General features: G+C 40.3%; 5 protein-coding genes across 11 annotated transcripts; 1 reads left to right on the top strand and 4 right to left on the bottom strand.

The window, feature by feature from the left end:
- Window positions 1-98: 98 nt before the first annotated feature.
- LOC116196202 (dnaJ homolog subfamily B member 6-B) lies at window positions 99-2,212 on the top strand. 4 transcript variants are annotated; one of them, XM_031525815.1, is made up of 6 exons: window positions 99-247; window positions 618-710; window positions 867-897; window positions 1,619-1,645; window positions 1,736-1,807; window positions 1,947-2,212. In XM_031525815.1, the coding sequence occupies exons 1-6, from the start codon at window positions 182-184 to the stop codon at window positions 2,063-2,065; spliced, it is 408 nt and encodes a 135-aa protein (XP_031381675.1). In that variant the 5' UTR covers window positions 99-181; the 3' UTR covers window positions 2,066-2,212. The 4 variants fall into 4 exon arrangements, with proteins under 4 accessions (XP_031381675.1, XP_031381676.1, XP_031381673.1 ...); XM_031525816.1 differs by having other exon boundaries at window positions 1,736-1,868; XM_031525813.1 differs by having other exon boundaries at window positions 1,604-1,645.
- On the bottom strand, window positions 1,972-5,726 carry LOC116196201. 4 transcript variants are annotated; one of them, XM_031525810.1, is made up of 4 exons: window positions 5,294-5,726; window positions 3,100-4,690; window positions 2,782-2,986; window positions 1,972-2,297 (listed from the first exon to the last, which is right to left on the bottom strand). In XM_031525810.1, the coding sequence occupies exons 1-3, from the start codon at window positions 5,571-5,573 to the stop codon at window positions 2,821-2,823; spliced, it is 2,037 nt and encodes a 678-aa protein (XP_031381670.1). In that variant the 5' UTR covers window positions 5,574-5,726; the 3' UTR covers window positions 1,972-2,297; window positions 2,782-2,820. The 4 variants fall into 4 exon arrangements, with proteins under 4 accessions (XP_031381670.1, XP_031381671.1, XP_031381672.1 ...); XM_031525811.1 differs by having other exon boundaries at window positions 1,972-2,289; XM_031525812.1 differs by lacking the exon at window positions 1,972-2,297 and adding an exon at window positions 5,007-5,104 and having other exon boundaries at window positions 2,314-2,986; window positions 5,294-5,441.
- Window positions 5,727-7,790: 2,064 nt separating this feature from the next.
- Window positions 7,791-8,144, bottom strand: LOC116194040 (arginine decarboxylase-like). The gene has a single exon (XM_031522762.1). It carries the CDS (start codon window positions 8,142-8,144, stop codon window positions 7,791-7,793), a length of 354 nt encoding a protein of 117 aa, XP_031378622.1.
- A 209-nt stretch (window positions 8,145-8,353) lies between these two features.
- LOC116195670 (pleiotropic drug resistance protein 3-like) lies at window positions 8,354-15,538 on the bottom strand. The gene is made up of 22 exons (XM_031524968.1): window positions 14,772-15,538; window positions 14,522-14,604; window positions 14,324-14,408; window positions 14,088-14,247; window positions 13,913-13,989; window positions 13,750-13,803; window positions 13,564-13,654; window positions 12,907-13,490; window positions 12,507-12,820; window positions 12,272-12,432; window positions 12,086-12,189; window positions 11,853-12,006; window positions 11,646-11,771; window positions 11,491-11,561; window positions 11,065-11,397; window positions 10,551-10,841; window positions 10,379-10,462; window positions 10,169-10,302; window positions 9,847-10,074; window positions 9,578-9,749; window positions 9,071-9,325; window positions 8,354-8,839 (listed from the first exon to the last, which is right to left on the bottom strand). The coding sequence occupies exons 1-22, from the start codon at window positions 14,916-14,918 to the stop codon at window positions 8,675-8,677; spliced, it is 3,873 nt and encodes a 1,290-aa protein (XP_031380828.1). The 5' UTR covers window positions 14,919-15,538; the 3' UTR covers window positions 8,354-8,674.
- A 65-nt stretch (window positions 15,539-15,603) lies between these two features.
- On the bottom strand, window positions 15,604-16,108 carry LOC116195672 (ABC transporter G family member 37-like). The gene has a single exon (XM_031524970.1). The coding sequence runs from the start codon at window positions 16,060-16,062 to the stop codon at window positions 15,679-15,681; it is 384 nt and encodes a 127-aa protein (XP_031380830.1). The 5' UTR covers window positions 16,063-16,108; the 3' UTR covers window positions 15,604-15,678.
- Between the last annotated feature and the right edge of the window lie 2,688 nt (window positions 16,109-18,796).

Below are 18,796 nucleotides of genomic sequence, written 5' to 3'. Positions count from 1 at the left end.
TATATATAGTTTCTGGGAATTTATAGGATGAAACCACGTCATGGTGATATATGATGTCATATATATGTTCTATTTCCATATTTTATATTTTCAAGAAAAATTAAAAGAACAAGAAGAAGAAGAAGCCAGAGGACTGAGGAGAGAGGGAGAGAGGGGGAGAGAGAGGGAGAGAGAGAGAGAGATGAGGGGGGATGAAGCGAGGGTCCTGCTGGGTTTCCCTCACAATTCCCGCCCAACTCCTTCTCAGGTACTCTCTTTCATCCGCACTGGATCCATTAATCGGTCTGAATTCGTATGATAATGGAGATAGACGTCCCGTAATGGGAATCGCTCTCGAATCTTGCTGAGCTCAATTATGAGTGATGAGAAGCAGTATCGTTGATTCCGAGCTCGTTGCACTGTAAATTGGATGGATTGTGGAGTTTATTGAGGTTGCTGTACCGGCTGATTTCTTACTGTGATCATAGAAATATGTGTTTGTGTGTAGTGAGCCGAAAAGGGCTAACCTTTGAGTCGCGGTCTCTCGGATTTAGCCTCCGTCTATCTTCCGGATTCTTGGCTTCAGTGAGAAGCTATTGTGTAGGGCTTAATTGTGTCTATGGATTCATGATTATCAGGTCAAGGCAGCCTTCAAGAAGAAGGTATGGGAGTCTCATCCCGATCTGTTTCCAGTCAATGAAAAGCTGAAAGCCGAGTCCAGATTTAAACGTGTAAGTGAGCTGAGGAGGGGTCCTTTTCCGAAGTTTTGTTTCATTTCTCTTTAATACTAATGTGTGATCACATCACATGCCAATGGCAACTGTTTTCATTTTATATATAAAGGAGTTCAATTTATGTCACAACTGGGGTACTTCTGTTGTTTGCAGATCTCGGAAGCTTATAGTTGCCTGCTTTCCGGTAATTTCTCGCTTCACCCTTTCAGCTTTCAGCTCATATTGAATCAGTTCCACGTTCCCCTCCGTGGTTTGCAACTTCCACCAGATGGACCAAATATCGTGGCTGCCAACTTTTCATTTGCAATCAACCAGTGAATGCAGATTTCCACTGGCCGTATTTGCACTCAGAAGCACATAAAAGTTTCCTTGTATCTGTTGAAATTGCAAGTGACGATCTTTCTGGACCACTGTTGCTTGCTTATTCTGTTTATATCATTTTTGTTTCTCCTGGATTTGCAATTTTTAACCCCATGTTGCCTTCTCCCCAAGTTGTGCTCATCAACTAATGCTCTTCACGCTCTATCATTCTATGCTCTTTTACCCTTCATTTTCCCAACTTTTCTTGTGCCTTCACCTACAGTATCTCAGAAAACGTCTTCACCTGTATCCTATCTTTGATTTCTGATTTGTGCTGTTATTTGGGTTAAGCTTTAGCTTTCACATGTTTGGGCCTCCTAGTTTTATCCTTTGATGCCGCATCTTTCCAGATTCTACCTTTCCAAAGTTTATATTTTCTGCCCAATCTGCTGTTCTCGCTGAGACGGAATAGCTATTTACATGCCAACTAAAATTGGTACATATTTTAGTCATAACCAAGTGCAAGTTTGCAAAACATGATCAGAACACTGACAATTGTAAAAAGGAATTCAAATAATGATGTTTTTCAGGTAATTCTGTTGCAGGCTCGAGAGGAGATGGTTCAAGTACAGGTGCCCATCCGCTCTCCCCTTCTCTCTCACTCGCATACAGACACGAGCATGCCTGCTCAAACACTTACTAATGTAATCTGCTTTCATCAGCTACATATTCACGAGTCGTGAGAACTGGAGTCCCTAGGACGCATGGAGGACGAGGAAACCGCGCGCTCATAGGTATTCCATTCCTCTTCATCATACTCGGAACAATTGGACTTGGAGGATTTAATGCTTCCAGGTGTGTAGAATGACTTGCTAATTGTGACAAAACATGTTCGAGATGTCTCTCAGTTTACCTCACTATTTTCTTTTCTAGGGCATACAAAAAGCAGAGGGAGGACTATCCTTCTCACAACCCATTTCTTCCATAATACTGGAACACCAAGCCAAAGTTTGATCTTGATGAGTTACATGGACGGACTGGATTTTAGATAGAGTGCTGTCTGTGCAGGATCATTTAGAGGAACTATTGCGAGGAGGCAGAGTATATACATCGAGTGTAATTATCATTTAATGGTTGTAAATTGTAAACGACGACTCTTCTTGTTGAAACTTGAAATAATACGTAAGAGTTTCTTCCTCCTCTCGCCCTGCATTTTTGGCTCAACTCTCTTCATTTCGCCATGAATTGTAAGCTATTGTAATTACCGATTGCACTCCTGAGTCGCTACCTCGTACAGAAGAAATTAATGTTACATAATACTTGAGAAACCACATCCAGTGTACAGAAGAAATGCCAGAAGGAACATAAGGATATATCAGCATCTTCGGCACATCAAAATCTACTTAACTTTATACTTGTACATTCTGATGAATTAGCAATAATTCCGTTTGTTTCTATACCACTCGCAATCCATCACACAGCAAAAGCAGGATCTACTGCTCATCTCCCTAACACTTTCATTGGCATTCACAGCAGAGAAGACCAAAAAGCAGAAGTCAAAAAGCTCATATCCCTAACACTTTCATTGGCACTCACAGCAGAGAAGACCAAAAAGCAGAAGTCAAAAGAGCGGCACATTCACCTTAGACTTTTCCTTCCTCCGTTGAGATCCTCAGACCAAGTATTTCAAGAAAACAAGAAATCAAACTGGAAATGGGGGAAGAAATACTAGCTTTACAAATTCTCAGCTTTTCTCAAAGATACTAACCGTAATTCCACTCGACAAGTTCATGTCCCAGCAGTACTATCAGTATGTCGTAGACTCCTCAAGGGTAATACTGATGGGCTGCCATCCTGTCTTATGAGGAACAATCCACCTCTTCACAGTGCATATTATGTTCAATATTTGAAGCACGTGGCCCATCGTAAGCTCCGGTATGCACAGCTTCTGGAGAATCAGAGCTGCCTCATACCTGTGGGGGAAATATATATAAAAATCCAATTTAATGCACACAACATAATTGGCAGTTGAATGGTATAATTGGACACAATCAAAGCATGCGAAGGAATCAGAACGTAGACTAACCTGCATTTAGAGGCATACACGGCCGATTTCCCAGCTGAAGAAGATAAGAAGTTCTCTATTCGGTCCCATGTAGCCTGCGGGAACATATTCGGCTCAACACTAATAGGATTGACACATTTCCATAGTTTTTCATTCCGACCGATGTACAATGTTATCACGCCTAAATTTTGCGTCACCACCATCTGCTGCTCAAGAGCAATATCCAAGGCCTTCTTCACATCAACATTCTGGTATTTAGATTCTCCATAATGACAATGTATGCAATCAGTGATGTTTGATTCAGTAGGGATAATTTCCTCTTCCTTCAAAGTGTTCAGCGCCAGTAAGATCACCCCGATGAGGCCCTGTGCATGCTCAGGAAGGGGGCCTTGAGAACCCCAGGTACCATTACCGGAGACAGTAGTGATGACAGCCCGTGGAGGAGAAGAAGACAATTCAGGAACACCGGGATACCCATTGTAAGAAGTAGCTCGCTGAAGTCGTTGGCCACCTGATCCACGGCCCTTGTGTGGTTTATTATAGCCAATGGAGTTGCTAGTTTCAACAAATGTTGATCCATTCTGCTCTCCATTAGGTTGCTGGAAGTTAAGAGACTTCCGAGCATTGGGCGAGTGTACAGACTGATTAACCTTGCCAATATTGGGCATGTTCATTGTCGGTACAGAAGGATATCTTAGATTACCATTGTCAGGCCTAGGAGAAAATGGACGATATTCCTGGTTTACAAAATTAGGCCTAGAGGGGTTATTGGGAGCAAATGGACGACATTCATAGTTAGCTGGTATAGGCCTGGCAGAATAATCAGGAGCAAATGGACGATATTCAAAATTCACAGGACTAGGCCGAACAGAGATTTCAGGAGCAGATGGAGGTCGCATAGAGCCATTACTTGGCCTTGCTTGATGGGCGTAATAATTTTGAGGATAGCCAACAGTCCCGGAAGAATTGGGATTACCTGAAAATGAGATGGGTCCATTGGCAGTGACTACAGGCTCAGTAGCACCAGGAAAAAACTCATGGGGTGCTTTCTTGAACTGCTTTTCTTGCACGCCTTCATACTTTTGAAATTTACCATTGTTATAAGTATCTTCCATCATGACTGGTAGACTGACAGCTGTATTTATGTGGGGCTGAGTTGCAGTTTTGGAGATGTATATTCCATCTCCCTTATATGTATCGTCAGCAGACATTCCATCACTGAAAGTGCATTGGCCAACTGAAGAGATGTTATCTGTACTGACAGTCCCAGCGCCGGCAAAAGAGATAGCTTCATAATTTGTGTTCTGTGACGTTACGCCACTAAAAGAGTAGTTACTGTTAACAAGTTGTGCTGTTTCCCCGCTTGAAAGGGGGGTTCCTCCAGCTGAAAGGCTTGTCCACAACCACACACTCTTAGCTGCAGCTACAAGTGGTGCAGATACCTTAAGCGGCTGTGCTAAAAGTATGTTATATCTCCGCATGCGCAGCTGATGGAGGGCATTCGAAAAATCCCTATCGCCAGATATAAGCAGATAATTTGCAGGAGCAGGATTGTCCACTGCCCAGAACAGCATATCAACTAGAATCTTCTTGTCGCTCGCATCCTTCACACCTATACACCATTAGAAAGTCCATGTTACAATATCCACGTACATTATTCTTGCCCTTCAACATAAACGGAAACCTTTGAAAACAGAAAAAAGAGTATAATGCATGCACAGGGCCTAAAGCAAATACTATTTCCCCCTCAAATGATCATATTTAAATGGTCGAAACAAAGTAAAGATTTGCAGAGGGAGTGATACACGGCCATCACCTCCACCGTTTCACAAGCGCCAATAAAATCTCAAATTGATGGGATACTCTCGAAATCATTTGAAATGACCCAGTACAAGAAACTCTATTGGGCTTAATCCAAAACACAGTACCTGTTCTGTTCAAGTCAGTTTGTCATGAACATTGAGGAATCAACATCCCCATCTTCATCTTTTTTTCTCCCAAATCCAGGCTGTATCGAAAAATCGGGCTACCCATTCAAGTAAAAGATCAACTTTTAAGTAATCTACGCAGTATATAGAACGCATCCGAATAGATTTTACAGCATTTCACTACGTATAATCAAAATTCTTCTTAAAGGCGGCAAAACTTTCTTGGGAACCACGAGACTATGGTGGGCAGGTGAAGTGCCAAAAGTAAAGAAAGCTTCGGTAATTACCGGCGGGAACGTGGTTGAGTGCGATTCCGGTGCTGGAGAGCGCCTTCTGTACAGAATTGGGGATCCGATTGGTATCGCCATAGGCAGAGATTGAGACGGGCCCGCAGTAATTCATCTTAACAAGGGCGGAGCTGATGTTCCTCGCAATAGCATGGGGGTCACAGCCCATAGGGACCTGGCAATTCTCTATGTCCCACCACACCGACGTCTTGGCCGACGAGTACTGCGCCTCCGCCGTTCCCGGTGAGGACGACGCCGGCGCGGCATAATCTCCGACCATGGTGGCCCTCACTTATCTACCGGACGTACGACGGAGTATCATCGACGGGACGTACGACGGGATATCATCGATCGGACGCCTCCGACTTCTCCTGAAACCCTAAACCTCTCAATCGACGGAGGGGAGGCTACTCGAGGCTCGGTCCAGTGAGAGAGCGGACACTGGCTTATAGTGCGTGGGAAGCCTCCAAAATGACGGTTATAGCCCTGAACGTATCGCTCTGGATGGCGTTGCCGCGGGGTTAGTTTCGGAATAATGACCATCCGACATGGCGGTGCCGTTGGGATTCGAATCAAATTATACCGTTTCCAGTCTCACGAGGAAAAGAACGAAATTCTCTTCGGACACGCAAATAACTTGTCGGCCCTTCAAATTTTTCACTCAACTTTCAAACCCAGAACTTTCAAAAAATGAGAAATTTCCTCCCTGTGAGTCCATTCATAAATTCCACGCGTCTCACAAACTTCAATCAATAAACATAACGTGAGTTCAAGCGATTCGACACTTATTTCCTTTATACAAGATTTCGGATTAGAGTCTTATCAATTAAGAAAATTCCCGATAGAATAAGTTTACCATTTAGTGAGCTGATTCGGCTTGACTGGATTAGTTGTTGGCCTATTGAATTTCGAGTACTAGGATGAACATCGAATAAAATAGATCTATCCTACTGACAGTGTCTCTTGAACTTCTATACGAAGAGTCTATTGCCTCTGGAAATTAAGCATAGAGAGAGCTACTACAAAGACGGCTGCGAAAACCGGTGGAATCGCCAGAAGAACAACGCGTACTTGCCCTAACTCGCCGTACTTGTACCAGTACAACCTTTCCAGGAACCCTCCAATGGTTCTGCGCTCTCCTCAACTATGTTTCCGTATTGTGAAGTGAGAAGCCCTCAAAAAGACCACGCTGGGGGCATATCCAATAAAACAATACCCACCATTTTCAGGAAATCCTGAAATAAAAAAAAATATATATTTCCAGCATGATTCAAAATCACGGTAATATATATTAATACTTTCAGTTTAAGCATCTAGTACTTTTAATAATCGTAATTAGTACAAGTGTTTATTACTTTTTATTTTCAGTTTAAGTATTTAGTATCTTAATTCAAGCGCGTAGTATTTGATATAGTTCATCACAAATAGTAAAATTAGTAAATACTTAAACCGAAATACTAAATACTTGAACTGATGTATCAAGTGTGTCACCATAACTTGATGTCATATTAGAATTCCTCAACAAAAAAATATATATACACACAATTTTAGGTACTTGAGATCTCAGGAATAAGAGTAAATGGGGGTATTAAAGATAAAAAAAAAATGAAGAAAAAGGAAAGAAGTAATTATTATGTTGTTGAATTAAAGAAAAAATAAAATGGAGTTGAGTGAAAAAATATTAAATGGACCTTAAGCAATGCATTGAAATAGTTACAAGTTTGGTGAAATCTTGCATATTGATTGATATATATTGATGGCATAACGGAGGAGCAGTTGCCTCTTCCCGTGAATTGCGCGATTATGGACATCGCTTACAGAATATTGAATACATCCTGATCCCCATTTCTTCGAGGCAAAAATTCATGGCAAAACCATCAGATAAGAGGAAGAGGCAAGATATGTTCGATTTTTTTGAGTCTATGGCGATTGATTTAGTAGTGCTTACATGTTCTGTCCCTTCTGCCAAAGAAGTACTCCAAATAGAAAGGAAGAAGCGGTAATAAAACGAGAGCAGAAACAAATTTTATATGGGGCTTCCACAGACGTGCTTTGAAATGTTTCCCACTTGTACAGTGGAAACTTGGATGAGACTCGTAGTTCTTTCGAGCCAATCGCCGGTGTGCTCAACTATGTTACCAACTGTATGTTTTGTCTATGTAAATATTAAAAGTGCGTATCAGTGCTTTCAATTGTTCATCTTTCGAGCGGAAGATAGATGTAAATCTTCACTAAAGGCTTATTCTTACATAGACGAGATTCACTCTAAAGGATGTTGTTCCCATAAGCTTGCTTGCATGTCGGCCTAGCTCTCCTGCATATATCATCTGATCTCCTCTTTTCATCAGAATCGACTGCACAATATGTCAAGTAACACAACAAGTCGAAACGTGAGTATTTACTTGAAAGCAAGATCTTATAATTGAATTAGTGGAGTGACTTTCCTCGTAAAATGCCTCGATTGATATGTCAATACTAGGTTGATGAATAGTGTACACTATAAAATTTCAATCTTGGTAGCCCCGGTCCACGCCGGCTCTTCTCTGTGACGCTTGAATGCTTCCACCATGAACTTGGCCTCATGACGCATGGTGCGGAGGAGATCCCCGTAGGTAGGGATAGGTAATGTGAACCTAGAGGGGTCGTCGACTCGCCTCTCTACCCGGACAATGTTGGGTCCCCCGAACAAGTTGTTAAGCCCGCCCTGGGGCTCCTCATATGCCCCGCCTAGGAAATGGCCCGAGTAATAACATCTATTTTTGTTCCTGTCCAATTCATGCAAAGGCAAGCTTGATTCTCCTCCAATGTTGGTGGCTAGCTTCCTGTTGTTATCGCGGTTCAAATCAGCCATGACGCCTCTAATAGGAGAGATTTGGTCGAGACATGCAAACGCCTTTTCGTACATTTTTATCAATAGTGTTATTTAAAATTAATCTATATATCTATAATACATAGGTTATAGATATATTTTGATAAAACTTTTTACTATATGTTAGCAGTTGGCTCAATTTGTACTTTTACATGACAAAGGGGGGAAATAGGCATTACGTGTTACAAAAAATAATTTGTTTAATTTATTACATTTATCCTCCTTTTCACTAAAATAACTCGATAGCCCTTCAAACTTTTGTCCTGTTAATTTTTGACCCCAAAACTTTCAAAAAGTTGAAATTGCCTCCCTGTGAGCCTTTTCTATAAACTTCCGGTGTGTATCACAAACTTCCATAATAACATAATAAACCGGAAACTATACAATGCATGTAAGGGACAAATGCTTCCTCATCTCTTCTGAAAGTTGAGCTTTGCTATGCAAAATGCAAATATAATTGCGAAAACCAGCGGAATCGCCAAGAGAATAGCAGATATGAGCCCCAAATCATTTTACTTGTAGCCATAATAACTTTTCAAGTACTCGCCGATTGTTGTGAGCTCTCCATCTACTATTATCTCCTCAGTAATGTCTCCGTATTGCGAAGTGAGGAGGCCTCTGAGGGACCAAGCCGTGGGGCAGATCCAGTAACACCAAACCCACCATTTCGGGATGTTCTGAAATGAAAGCACATACACAAATTCAGGTATTTGAAATGTTCCGATAAATAAATTTGCAGGAGTCGAAAACGTTTTGCTGTCAGGCCCAATTTCTAATGCTCTTAAACCTGCAGCAAATGTATCAATATTTGACGCTTAGAGTTGAGATCTAGGTTTCTTTGGGCAAAGGCACAAGAAAATAGGAGCACAGGTTCGTGGGAGCAAGGAGGTGTTAAGGTTGAGACTTACAGGTCCTGGTATGATGTATCCCGAGAAGAGATTCAACATGGTGTACCAGAAACTCGCAAAAATCGAAGCCACTTGGTAGGTCGGAGTCAGTGAGACGATCATCATGCCGAAGTAGTTGAAGTACAACAGAGTACAGAACATAGTATAGAAGTACAAGAACACCTTTTGGAATGACCAATAGAATCCAACCGCAGGGTATGTGATAGCCACGAACAACACTGCTTCGATGAGTATGTATGGGATTTCAATGGCCACCTACAATGCATTGCAGTAGTTAAAAAGTATAGGATAGCCTTCCTTAACAAGCCCTCGAGCCTCCTTTGCGCCGCCTTCCTCATAGAATCCGCCGGGTTTACCCCGAAGGCCGAATTCTATGGTAGAGAACGCTGGAATAATAATTGGGCCATGAGAGACCTTATTAAGTATTGCAAAAGAAAGGGCCTGCTGATAGAGCTGATTCCTGAACATTGATTAATTTCTTGATGGAATGGTGGGATTTTTATAGACCTGAGCAAGGGAATAAGCCCACGAGGAATACATCCCTGCGAACTTTTCTCTGTACATGATTGTTCGTTCCCTGGCTACGAATGGCAAAACAGAGGAGCAGTTGCCTATTCCCGTGAATTGCACGAAGATGTACATCCCGCCCAGTATATTGAACAGATCTTGCTCCCCATTTCTTCAAGAGAAAAATTCATGATAAACCATCAAGTACGAGGAAGAGGCAAGATGTTCGGTTTTCTTGAGTTTGGAATGGTTGATCTAGAAGTACTTACATGTTCTGCCCCTTTTGCCAAAGAAGCAATCCAAATAACAAGGAAGAAGCGGCGATAAACGAGAGCCGAACCAAGTTGTACTTGGGACTTCTCCAATACGACAGGTGCTGCTTCCATAGACATGCTTTGAATTGCTCGTACTGGTTTTGCGGAAACTTGGATGAGAACCGTAGTTCTCTCGAACCGGTCACCGGTTTGCTCAGCTGCTTAACCATTTTTATGTTTTTCCTACATAAATATTGCAAAATGCGTGCATCAGTTCTTTTGATTGTTCTCACTTCCAGCAGAAGAAGTAAATTTTTGCTGGAAGGCTCATTCTTACTCGTATAGATGAGATTCTTTGTAAAGGATGCTGTAATCTATGCTGAGTTTAGCTTCAACTGAGGGAGTCGAGACTTCGAGCATCCATGTAGCGGGATTGTGGTTCTCCTTAATTTGTGGCACTCCAGGGATACTCTGTAGATGAGAATTTATTGCTCTCTTTCTTGGAAGTTCCATGCATATTACGAGCGAAAGAAAGCTGCTGGCATACCTCGAAGTACTCTATAAGCTTGCTTGAATGTTGGCCTAGCTCTCCTGCATATACCATCTGACCTCCTCTTTTCATCAGAATCAACTGCACAACATGTAGTAACTCAATAAGCCGAAACGCAAAAATTTACTCGAAAGAAAGACAATATAATTGAAATAGCAGTGTGAGTTACCTCATCGAATGCCTCAAATATGTCGATACTGGGCTGATGAATAGTGCAAACAACTGTCCTTCCCGTGCGAACGATATTCTTCACAACCCGCATCACTATTGCTGCGGCCCGAGCATCTAGTCCTGAAGTAGGCTCGTCCATGAATATTATCGATGGGTTAGAGACAAGCTCCACTGCTATTGTGAGCCGTTTACGCTGTTCGATTGATATACCGCCTAACGTCGGGATGCCTACTAGTGCATCCTTTATGTTGTCGAGCTCCATCATATGAAGGACTTCAGCCACAAATTCCTAAATACATATAAGAGTTACCATTATGCTATTAAGATATAAACAAACAATATCCCTACAGAATTTTATACGATATCGAGTCCGTTTGAGTCTTTGTGCCCGCTCATTTGAAATCCATTTGATCAATTTCATTTGTTGGTCCTTAAGGAAAACAGTATTTTTAGATCACATAACAGTAAACAAATAAAATCGAATGACTAGGTCCAACTCCAGGAGATCTTACGTCTCTTGTGTGCTGGTCGATTTGAGGTGGCAATCGTAACCAAGCAGAGTATACCACTGATTCTCCTACTGTAATTTGTGGGGAATGAATGTCGGTCTGCTCACAATAACCCAAAATTCTGGCATAAGCTGCTTGCACTTTAGGGTACCCCCCTACCCTTATATCCCCTTCAATAATGCCACCAGTTTTCCTCCCCGAGAGGACGTCCATTAGAGTCGTCTTCCCTGCTCCACTTACGCCCATTAAAGCCGTGAGGACACCAGGCCTAAAGGCTCCTGTAATATCTCGAAGAAGCTGTAATCTTTTCTCAGGAAATCCTTGCTCCCTCAGTTTCTGCAAGTTGCGGAGGAAGAGAAAAATAATTTTTTACCTTTGCACTGGTATGACGTGATCTTAAAAGATATCAATTAATTAATTGAAAGTCACCTTAGGAGTATCGACAAAGTAGTGCACATTCTCGAATGTAAGTGTTACGGGCTCGAAAGGCAAAACCATCCCTAGAATGCCAAGGAAAGGTGTTATGATAATAAATTGATTGTTACAGATTATAGGTTTCATGCTAGCATTTGCTAAACCCTTACCAAATGTGTTTGCTTCTCTAGAAACTGCGCGATGCATTACTTGTTTTCCTCTTGGTGATTTTCCGATATTCCTATCCTTATGAGAGAGCTTATTTTGAGAGATTAAAGTTCGAGATCTTCCCGGAGCTGCATTTGTGGAGTAGATAAATGTTAGTGTCATCATTCAAATGTCTTTTTCAGTTTCAAAGCAAGGAAAGATCAAATTACCCCTTGAAAATGTTAATGTACAGGTGAAAATGATGTTGAAAATGAGCCAAAACCCGAATAAGGCTCCCAGAGATATCCAGTAAAAGTAGGCACTATAGTCTAGACCGAGCTTGCCAAGCACTTGATGTCCGATGGTAATGTTCGAAGATGAAACCTGCAATGATCGTAGCTTTGAATATATTTCAACTTCGGGAAAGATACAAAAAACCTCATAATGCAATTGAGATTTTCACCTTTTGCCACCTTGGAGCTAGGAATTCATTGACAGAAACTGCAATTTCTGCATATGAAAGAGGAGAAATCCAGAAACCCCACTTCAACCAATCAGGCAGAGAAGCTGTAGAAACAAACCCGTAAGATTTTTTTTTTGGATACTTTCCCGAAGATTCAAAGGAAGCACAAAGTACGAGAAGAATTACGTTTTGGGATCACGAAGCCACCAAATAGAAATATCACTAAAAGAGAGAAAAGAGCATAAGTTGCTGCAACAGACGGGTTTGGGACTAGGGCAGCAATCACACGGAACAACGATATGGATGCTTGGTGCACAAGGAACATGAGAAAGAACTGACAAAAGAACCTGCATGACGTATCATAGTCAGTCCTGAAAGTTACGCTCATGACATCATCGAAAAAAACAAGGAAACAGCAGACCTTTGAGGTTCAGGACTGTAACCGATGACATAATAGGTGAGAGCCGTCCACAGGAATGCATCTAACATCGAGAACGGGATCTTTAAGATGGCTGCAGGTATCGAGTAAGCCCATGCAGAATAGAAATAAAAGTCTCGTTGCTTGTAGAATACTCCAAGTCGAGAAACAGTCATTGAGAGCTCTGCTATCCCAATAACCACAAGCCTAATAAGAGAGTAAAACAGTGAACCCATGTAGAGATCTGCGTGTGCTAAGTCAATCTTCATCCTTGTGCGGATGAAAATAGTCATAGTCATCACCCCAACTACCACGAGCTGCACGAGTAAAGAATGTAGTCAATCCTTTTCTTCCTCCTTAGTTAAGGCATTAAAAGAGTCTTTGGAAAAATCAAATTGATCACCTGAGCAGATTTGAACACGTGAACGAATGAGTTTCGCTTCATGAGGAGCCATTCTCGGGCCAGGCACGCTTTGAATAACTCCCACTTCTTCAAAGAGTAAATATCAAACGATAATGCATCTTTGCCGATCTCAGATCTGTGTACCGGCATCATGAGTTCTGCATTCAAATCTTTCCCGACAGGAAATTCCTTAAATTTCTCTGCCAATTGTTCCACAGTCACGTAAGCGTGAGGCTCATCCCTACATTGCCAATATTGTGCTTGGTCCTTCTTGGAGACCGCTTCTTGGAGAAAGTCGGCGATGCCTTTCCTCGGAGGGCACTTAAACCCACAACACTCGAAGAAATCGAGGATGCTATCGCGGGGTCCATGGTAAACGATGTGCCCCTCAGCCATCAGGATCACTTCGTCAAAGAGGTCAAATGTCTCAGGAGAAGGTTGAAGGAGCGTGACGAGGATCGTGGACCCCATTATATGGGCCAGCTGCTGGAGGCATGTGATTATCTGAAAGGTCGTCGAGCTGTCTAAGCCATTCGATATCTCATCCATGAATAAGACCCTGGCCGGACCAATTATCATTTCCCCTGCCATTACCAAAAACATCATCAGGTTCCTTATTAAAAGGCATATCTGGCACACATAGTTCGACGGACATACCAGTAGTCAGCCTCTTCTTCTGCCCACCCGAAATCCCTCTGTTCATGGCATCTCCTACTATAGTTTCAGCACAAATGTCCAGTCCAAGAATCTGTCGGGAGACACCAGATTGTGCAAGCATTCATCAGTTGCGGCAATGAAACTATAAACTTCGCCGTTCGTATGTTGGCAGAAAGAGATAGTAACCTTCAATATGTAGTCAGTTTGCAGTGTTCTTTTCAATCCCTGCACTGACGTTGCCTGTCCAAAATGAAAATCCTCTTTCGTCAGAAACATCAAATTTCTGCAGTCAAAAAGAACGAATGCAACAGTTTCATGGACGTTTAGGAATTATTCGATCAACATCAACCTTCATGAAAGTGTCTATGTCCGGCTCCGGGCAAATTCCCGCTTGCTTCTCCCTCTTACTAATTTCCTTCATAATATCTTCAATAGAACACAGGTTTCAGTAAAATGCACAGCCATGGCAATGGCAAGTAAATTACAACAACCTGACTGAGGCTAGGAGGCAGAACTCTGAGTACCTGCCCATTTCCCAACCCCTTGACAACGAGCAGCAAAGTCGAGCGTCTCCCTGACAGTCATCTCAGAGATGTGAAGATCGTCCTGACTAATGTAAGCTGATGTCTTCTGTGGCACAAACTCGTTCAGCCCGTACCCATTGTACGATATTTCCCCGGTCACCTGAAATTTTCTATACATTTAAAATCTCAAAGGTACACCTTATTCACTTAATTATTTTCGGATTTGTATTAGTTACCTTGAGAGATTGGTCAGATTTCGCTGCCAGTGCCTTCAAGAATGTGGTCTTCCCGCATCCTGGAGGTCCAAGCAACAGTGTCATCCTGCATCCATTTTAAATGACAAATAATTATTTCTAACGGAAATTTTTGGACCTTTTTTCTTTTCTTTTCTTTTTTTCTTTTGTTAACGGTAATACTAAAATTTACATGGCTACCTTGAAGGCTTGAGGAGCCCACTTATGCCCTTAAGAATGCTTATCTTGTCTGCTGGATTTTTGCAGCCAATGCTTCTCCGGATCTGTTCATCGAACACAGAACAGTTGACGCCTATGGCAAGGTAATAGTTTCCCGAATCCCGTATTTATAATTTCATATGTGAAAAATGAAGTATATCCTTCCAATTTTTTTCAGGAATATAGGCGTGTCACCATATAAACATAAAAGTTCAATTGAAATCTTTCTCACAGAGAAGATGCTTTTGAGAGTGTTCCATAGAGTTGGGAGAGGCTTGCCATGGACCACTTCATACTCCGCCTCTATGGTCAAATCCATGTACCTTACTTCCACTGCCCCTAAGTTCACACCTACCCTGCACACATTGATCGATCTCATCCGGTCATTGGTCGAAGCGAACAGACAAGGTTAAAAAGATAAATCGAACTGCATCAACACTGAGGAGAATTGCATCTTTCCCCAAGAAGGTTCGGATGTAACTTACCCTAAGGAGGCTCGAACGTGGTGGTTATATTGAGCTGATGTGTCATATTACGACTGCCCTTTCCGACATGATAATTGACATTCACATGATATCCTTTTCCGGGTCAATGGAGTTTGGTCCAAATAACGAGGATCAGTTGAATTTGAGTGGGCATTTAAAGCTAGCTTGTAAACTCAAACGCATTATTCATTTATTGTTATCGGAATCATCATCCTCCAATGATAAAGAAGATATGATGTAATCAAAGAGGGTGTAACGCGGTAGTGCACGTCCCCGCCTAACAACCAAGAGGTTACAGGTTCAATATTCATTAGGATTATCCGTGTCCCTTTATTAGTCATTAAGATTTATATTTCATTGTATCAACTTAATCCATCTGGTTTCTACGAAATATATTTTGCCATAGGAACATATCTTTCCAATTTGAATTTGCGTTAAACGAAACCCTGAAAATGAATTATCAAATTGTTTCATTTGAAAAGAAATATAAAATTACGTTCATATGCAACCTGTAGAGGATTCAGCAAATTATTGTCCATTCGCGACCGACCCTGCATATGATGTTTAGAAGTAGGAAACAAAGGTAGAAGTCGATTCTCTTGCATGTTGATTCTCGTAAAAGGATATAGTCACGAAGCACATGTTCATGCAAATTTAAGTTTTTATTTGGCAAGCTATAATGTTGAAGGTCATCAGTTTCTCTTGCCTGTCGATTCTCTCCTTGAGCTTCTGGAGGAGCCTGAGGTTGTCATCCTCGACCCTCTTCAACAGGTTCTCGACGAACATATGCCGCTCAATGCCCCCGAGCTTCGTGACATCCATAACCCTCTTCCCTGCCACATCCGGATTGTTCTGGCTGCCTGACACCTTCCCATCATCGAACAGGGACGTCCGGAGCCTGCGGAAAGTGGGCAGCCGCTCGATCGCGGCCCACTGTAACTCGACTTCATCGTCCACCCTCCCTTCAGCTGGCAGAGACCTTTCTGTATCCGAACGATTGCTCCTGAAACTTGATGCATGTTGCAGTTCTAATTCCATTTTGAGGAGGAAGGACTGAGATTTTGGTTTTTGCTTTCTTTTTGGTTTCTTCTCTCCAGTCTTCTTCCTTCCTCTCTATCTATGGAAAGTTATAATATTCACAATTTATAACCTTCCTTTCCGGTGGGAAGTCTTATTTAATGTTTTATACCAAAATAATCTCTCACATAACAAATTAATTCGGCAGTTTACATTTAGAAGGTATTTTTTTTTTTAATTTGCATTTTTTTCTCCCATCAGCTTAGCTTATAAATTAAATAGTTGAATTAGACTATCCGTAATTGGAAGAGTTTTATTTTTTAATGGACCGATTCGGCTCGAATTTAGATTAATTGTGGTCCAATAAACTTTCTAATATCATCCATTACACACCCAAAAAAATAAAATATTAAAAAGTTTATGTTGTCTATGTAAGTTTTGGATTGTTCTATACAGAAAATATCTCGAACTCCCTTGACTCCGACCAACTGATCATCACAGACATTATCTTTCTATATTCTCTATGGCATTATAATTCATGACATAGTCTCTATGGCATTATATAAAATTTGTCATGTATTTACATACATATATACACACATATATAAGAACATGTTAGATTTATGTATACATTGACTCGAATTATTAATTATTTTATGTTATATCAGGCCGAATGCTTTGAATGAAACTGTAGCGTCGAATATGTTGGCAAGCAGACGGCAATATTTGGCATGTCCAAATACATATGTCCCGTCAATTGGGCAAGTAGGTATAACTTGGATTTTTTGGCCAAGAAAATCAATAATCTAGGACTGATTGCCTTTCTGGACATTATGATTCAACCTCCTAATTTGGAAACGAGTATAGATATCGTGTTTGATTTGGTTCGATCAACTAAAACATGAATCACCCGTAAATTATTAATTAACGAAATGCAGACACAGGATTTCTTTGATCAGCAATGCCCTTCAGAAAAGACGTGCTTGTGCAAGGACTGATTTATTCCAATTCTCACTTTTTTTTCTTTATAATAGAAGATTTTTTTTCCGGTTACTATTATTGAAGATATTACTCGAAAGAAAAGCATGGGGGCAATACTATTATGCAAGAAGTGCCCATGGAAACATTAGGACGAAGTTCCCATTTCTACGGGCAAATTGGACTTACATATCGCAGATGTCATCATAGATATAGCAATATTATTTATGCTCGTAGACAGACGAACAGATAGATATAGATAGTTAGATATCAATAAAAATGAACTCATGCTCTAAGTTTTAATTAAAAATTGGGTCACATATCACTTTTTTTTTAATCAAAGTCAAATATCAGTAATCATTAATCGATATGTTATTCTTTTTTGGGTCTGAATAATTTATATGCTTGTCATCAATGATGGATCGAGAGAGCGGAAATTGACTTATCACTTTTTTTTTTATCGAAGTCAAATATCAGTAATCATTAATCAGTACGTTATTCTTTTTTTGGTCTAAATAACTCACATGCTTTCCATCAATGATGGATCGAGAGAGTAGAAATTGAGATCGGCTGCGGTCCTTAATCTAAATCAATTATCAATTATAATATATAAAAGTCAGATCAATACGAGAAAACACCACAATTCATTTCTTTGAAACTCTCATTTCGTGGCTATACATCTTTTAGATTGTTCGGATAATGTATCTCTTTTGATCGGACGCTCGTGTATTTTTTTCATTTTTTATTACTTTCTCTTCACATTTTTCAACATTTTATATAAGAAGATATCTATAATCTATGTATTACATTCTGTGTATGTAAGATATCAAGAAGGCATTAGATTTTTTCCTTAAACACACTATTAAAAAGTTTCAACTGCAAATAGAATATTAAAAACAATTTGGAAAAAAAAAGTTCTCTATGTAATTCAATACATTTCTTCGTAAAAATAAAAGATTGAGACAGTAAAATGGCTGAATCCTCACATGATTTGTGAGGTAGAATGTATTACATTATATAGAAGCTATAAATAAAGACAAAAGGAAATACATGAATGTGTATATATATTTTTAAAATACAAGATAAGCTAAGTTTCGTATAATCTTCTCTATTTTAAATAAACTAAATCTTCTTAATTTTTTTTTACATACATACGTAACACGCGAGTCTACACGTAGTGTTCTTTTAATTTTAAAGCAAATCTCTCGTAACCACCCACTGATTTCATCAATTTATCTAACTAGTCATCCCCTCAGGGATCTTGCCCATCTTATTTGAAACTCCAATTCCATCCACGGTTGGACTTTCTCGGTTAGTTGCCATGCATCATATTTCAAATCTATATCTAGCTTCTACTTGTTCCTTTATAGAGGTTTGGATAAAATTTCATACTTAATAATTATTCGGTTATCTTACTTTTTCAAACTGCATGAGAACAATACTCTTTTTTTTCCCCCTAACTATATGAGAAAAGTACGTCTTAAATTGCAATCCAAATAAACGGTACGCTAATTATGCAAGCAATAACTAATATTATGATAATATTATTGATTATTTATCACTGTATCTTCACGAGATAGAATCACTTAATATTATCTCCTATCAATAAAGATGTTTCTGTTGGCTTAATTTGAATATTTTATTTGAATTTGAATATATATCTATGGCTGTTTTGGGTAGACCTTTTTTGTGTTCTCTAGCCGACTTACTGACTTTGACATTTGATTCTATGGTCCAGCAGAAAATACGGCGAAAAAGAAAATATATATGCAATAAC

This window comes from Punica granatum, chromosome 2 (assembly GCF_007655135.1).
Source record: "Punica granatum isolate Tunisia-2019 chromosome 2, ASM765513v2, whole genome shotgun sequence".
Classification (NCBI taxonomy): Eukaryota; Viridiplantae; Streptophyta; class Magnoliopsida; order Myrtales; family Lythraceae; genus Punica; species Punica granatum.
Note: the sequence above shows the minus strand (reverse complement) of the source record. Positions and strands in the feature narration are given on the sequence as shown.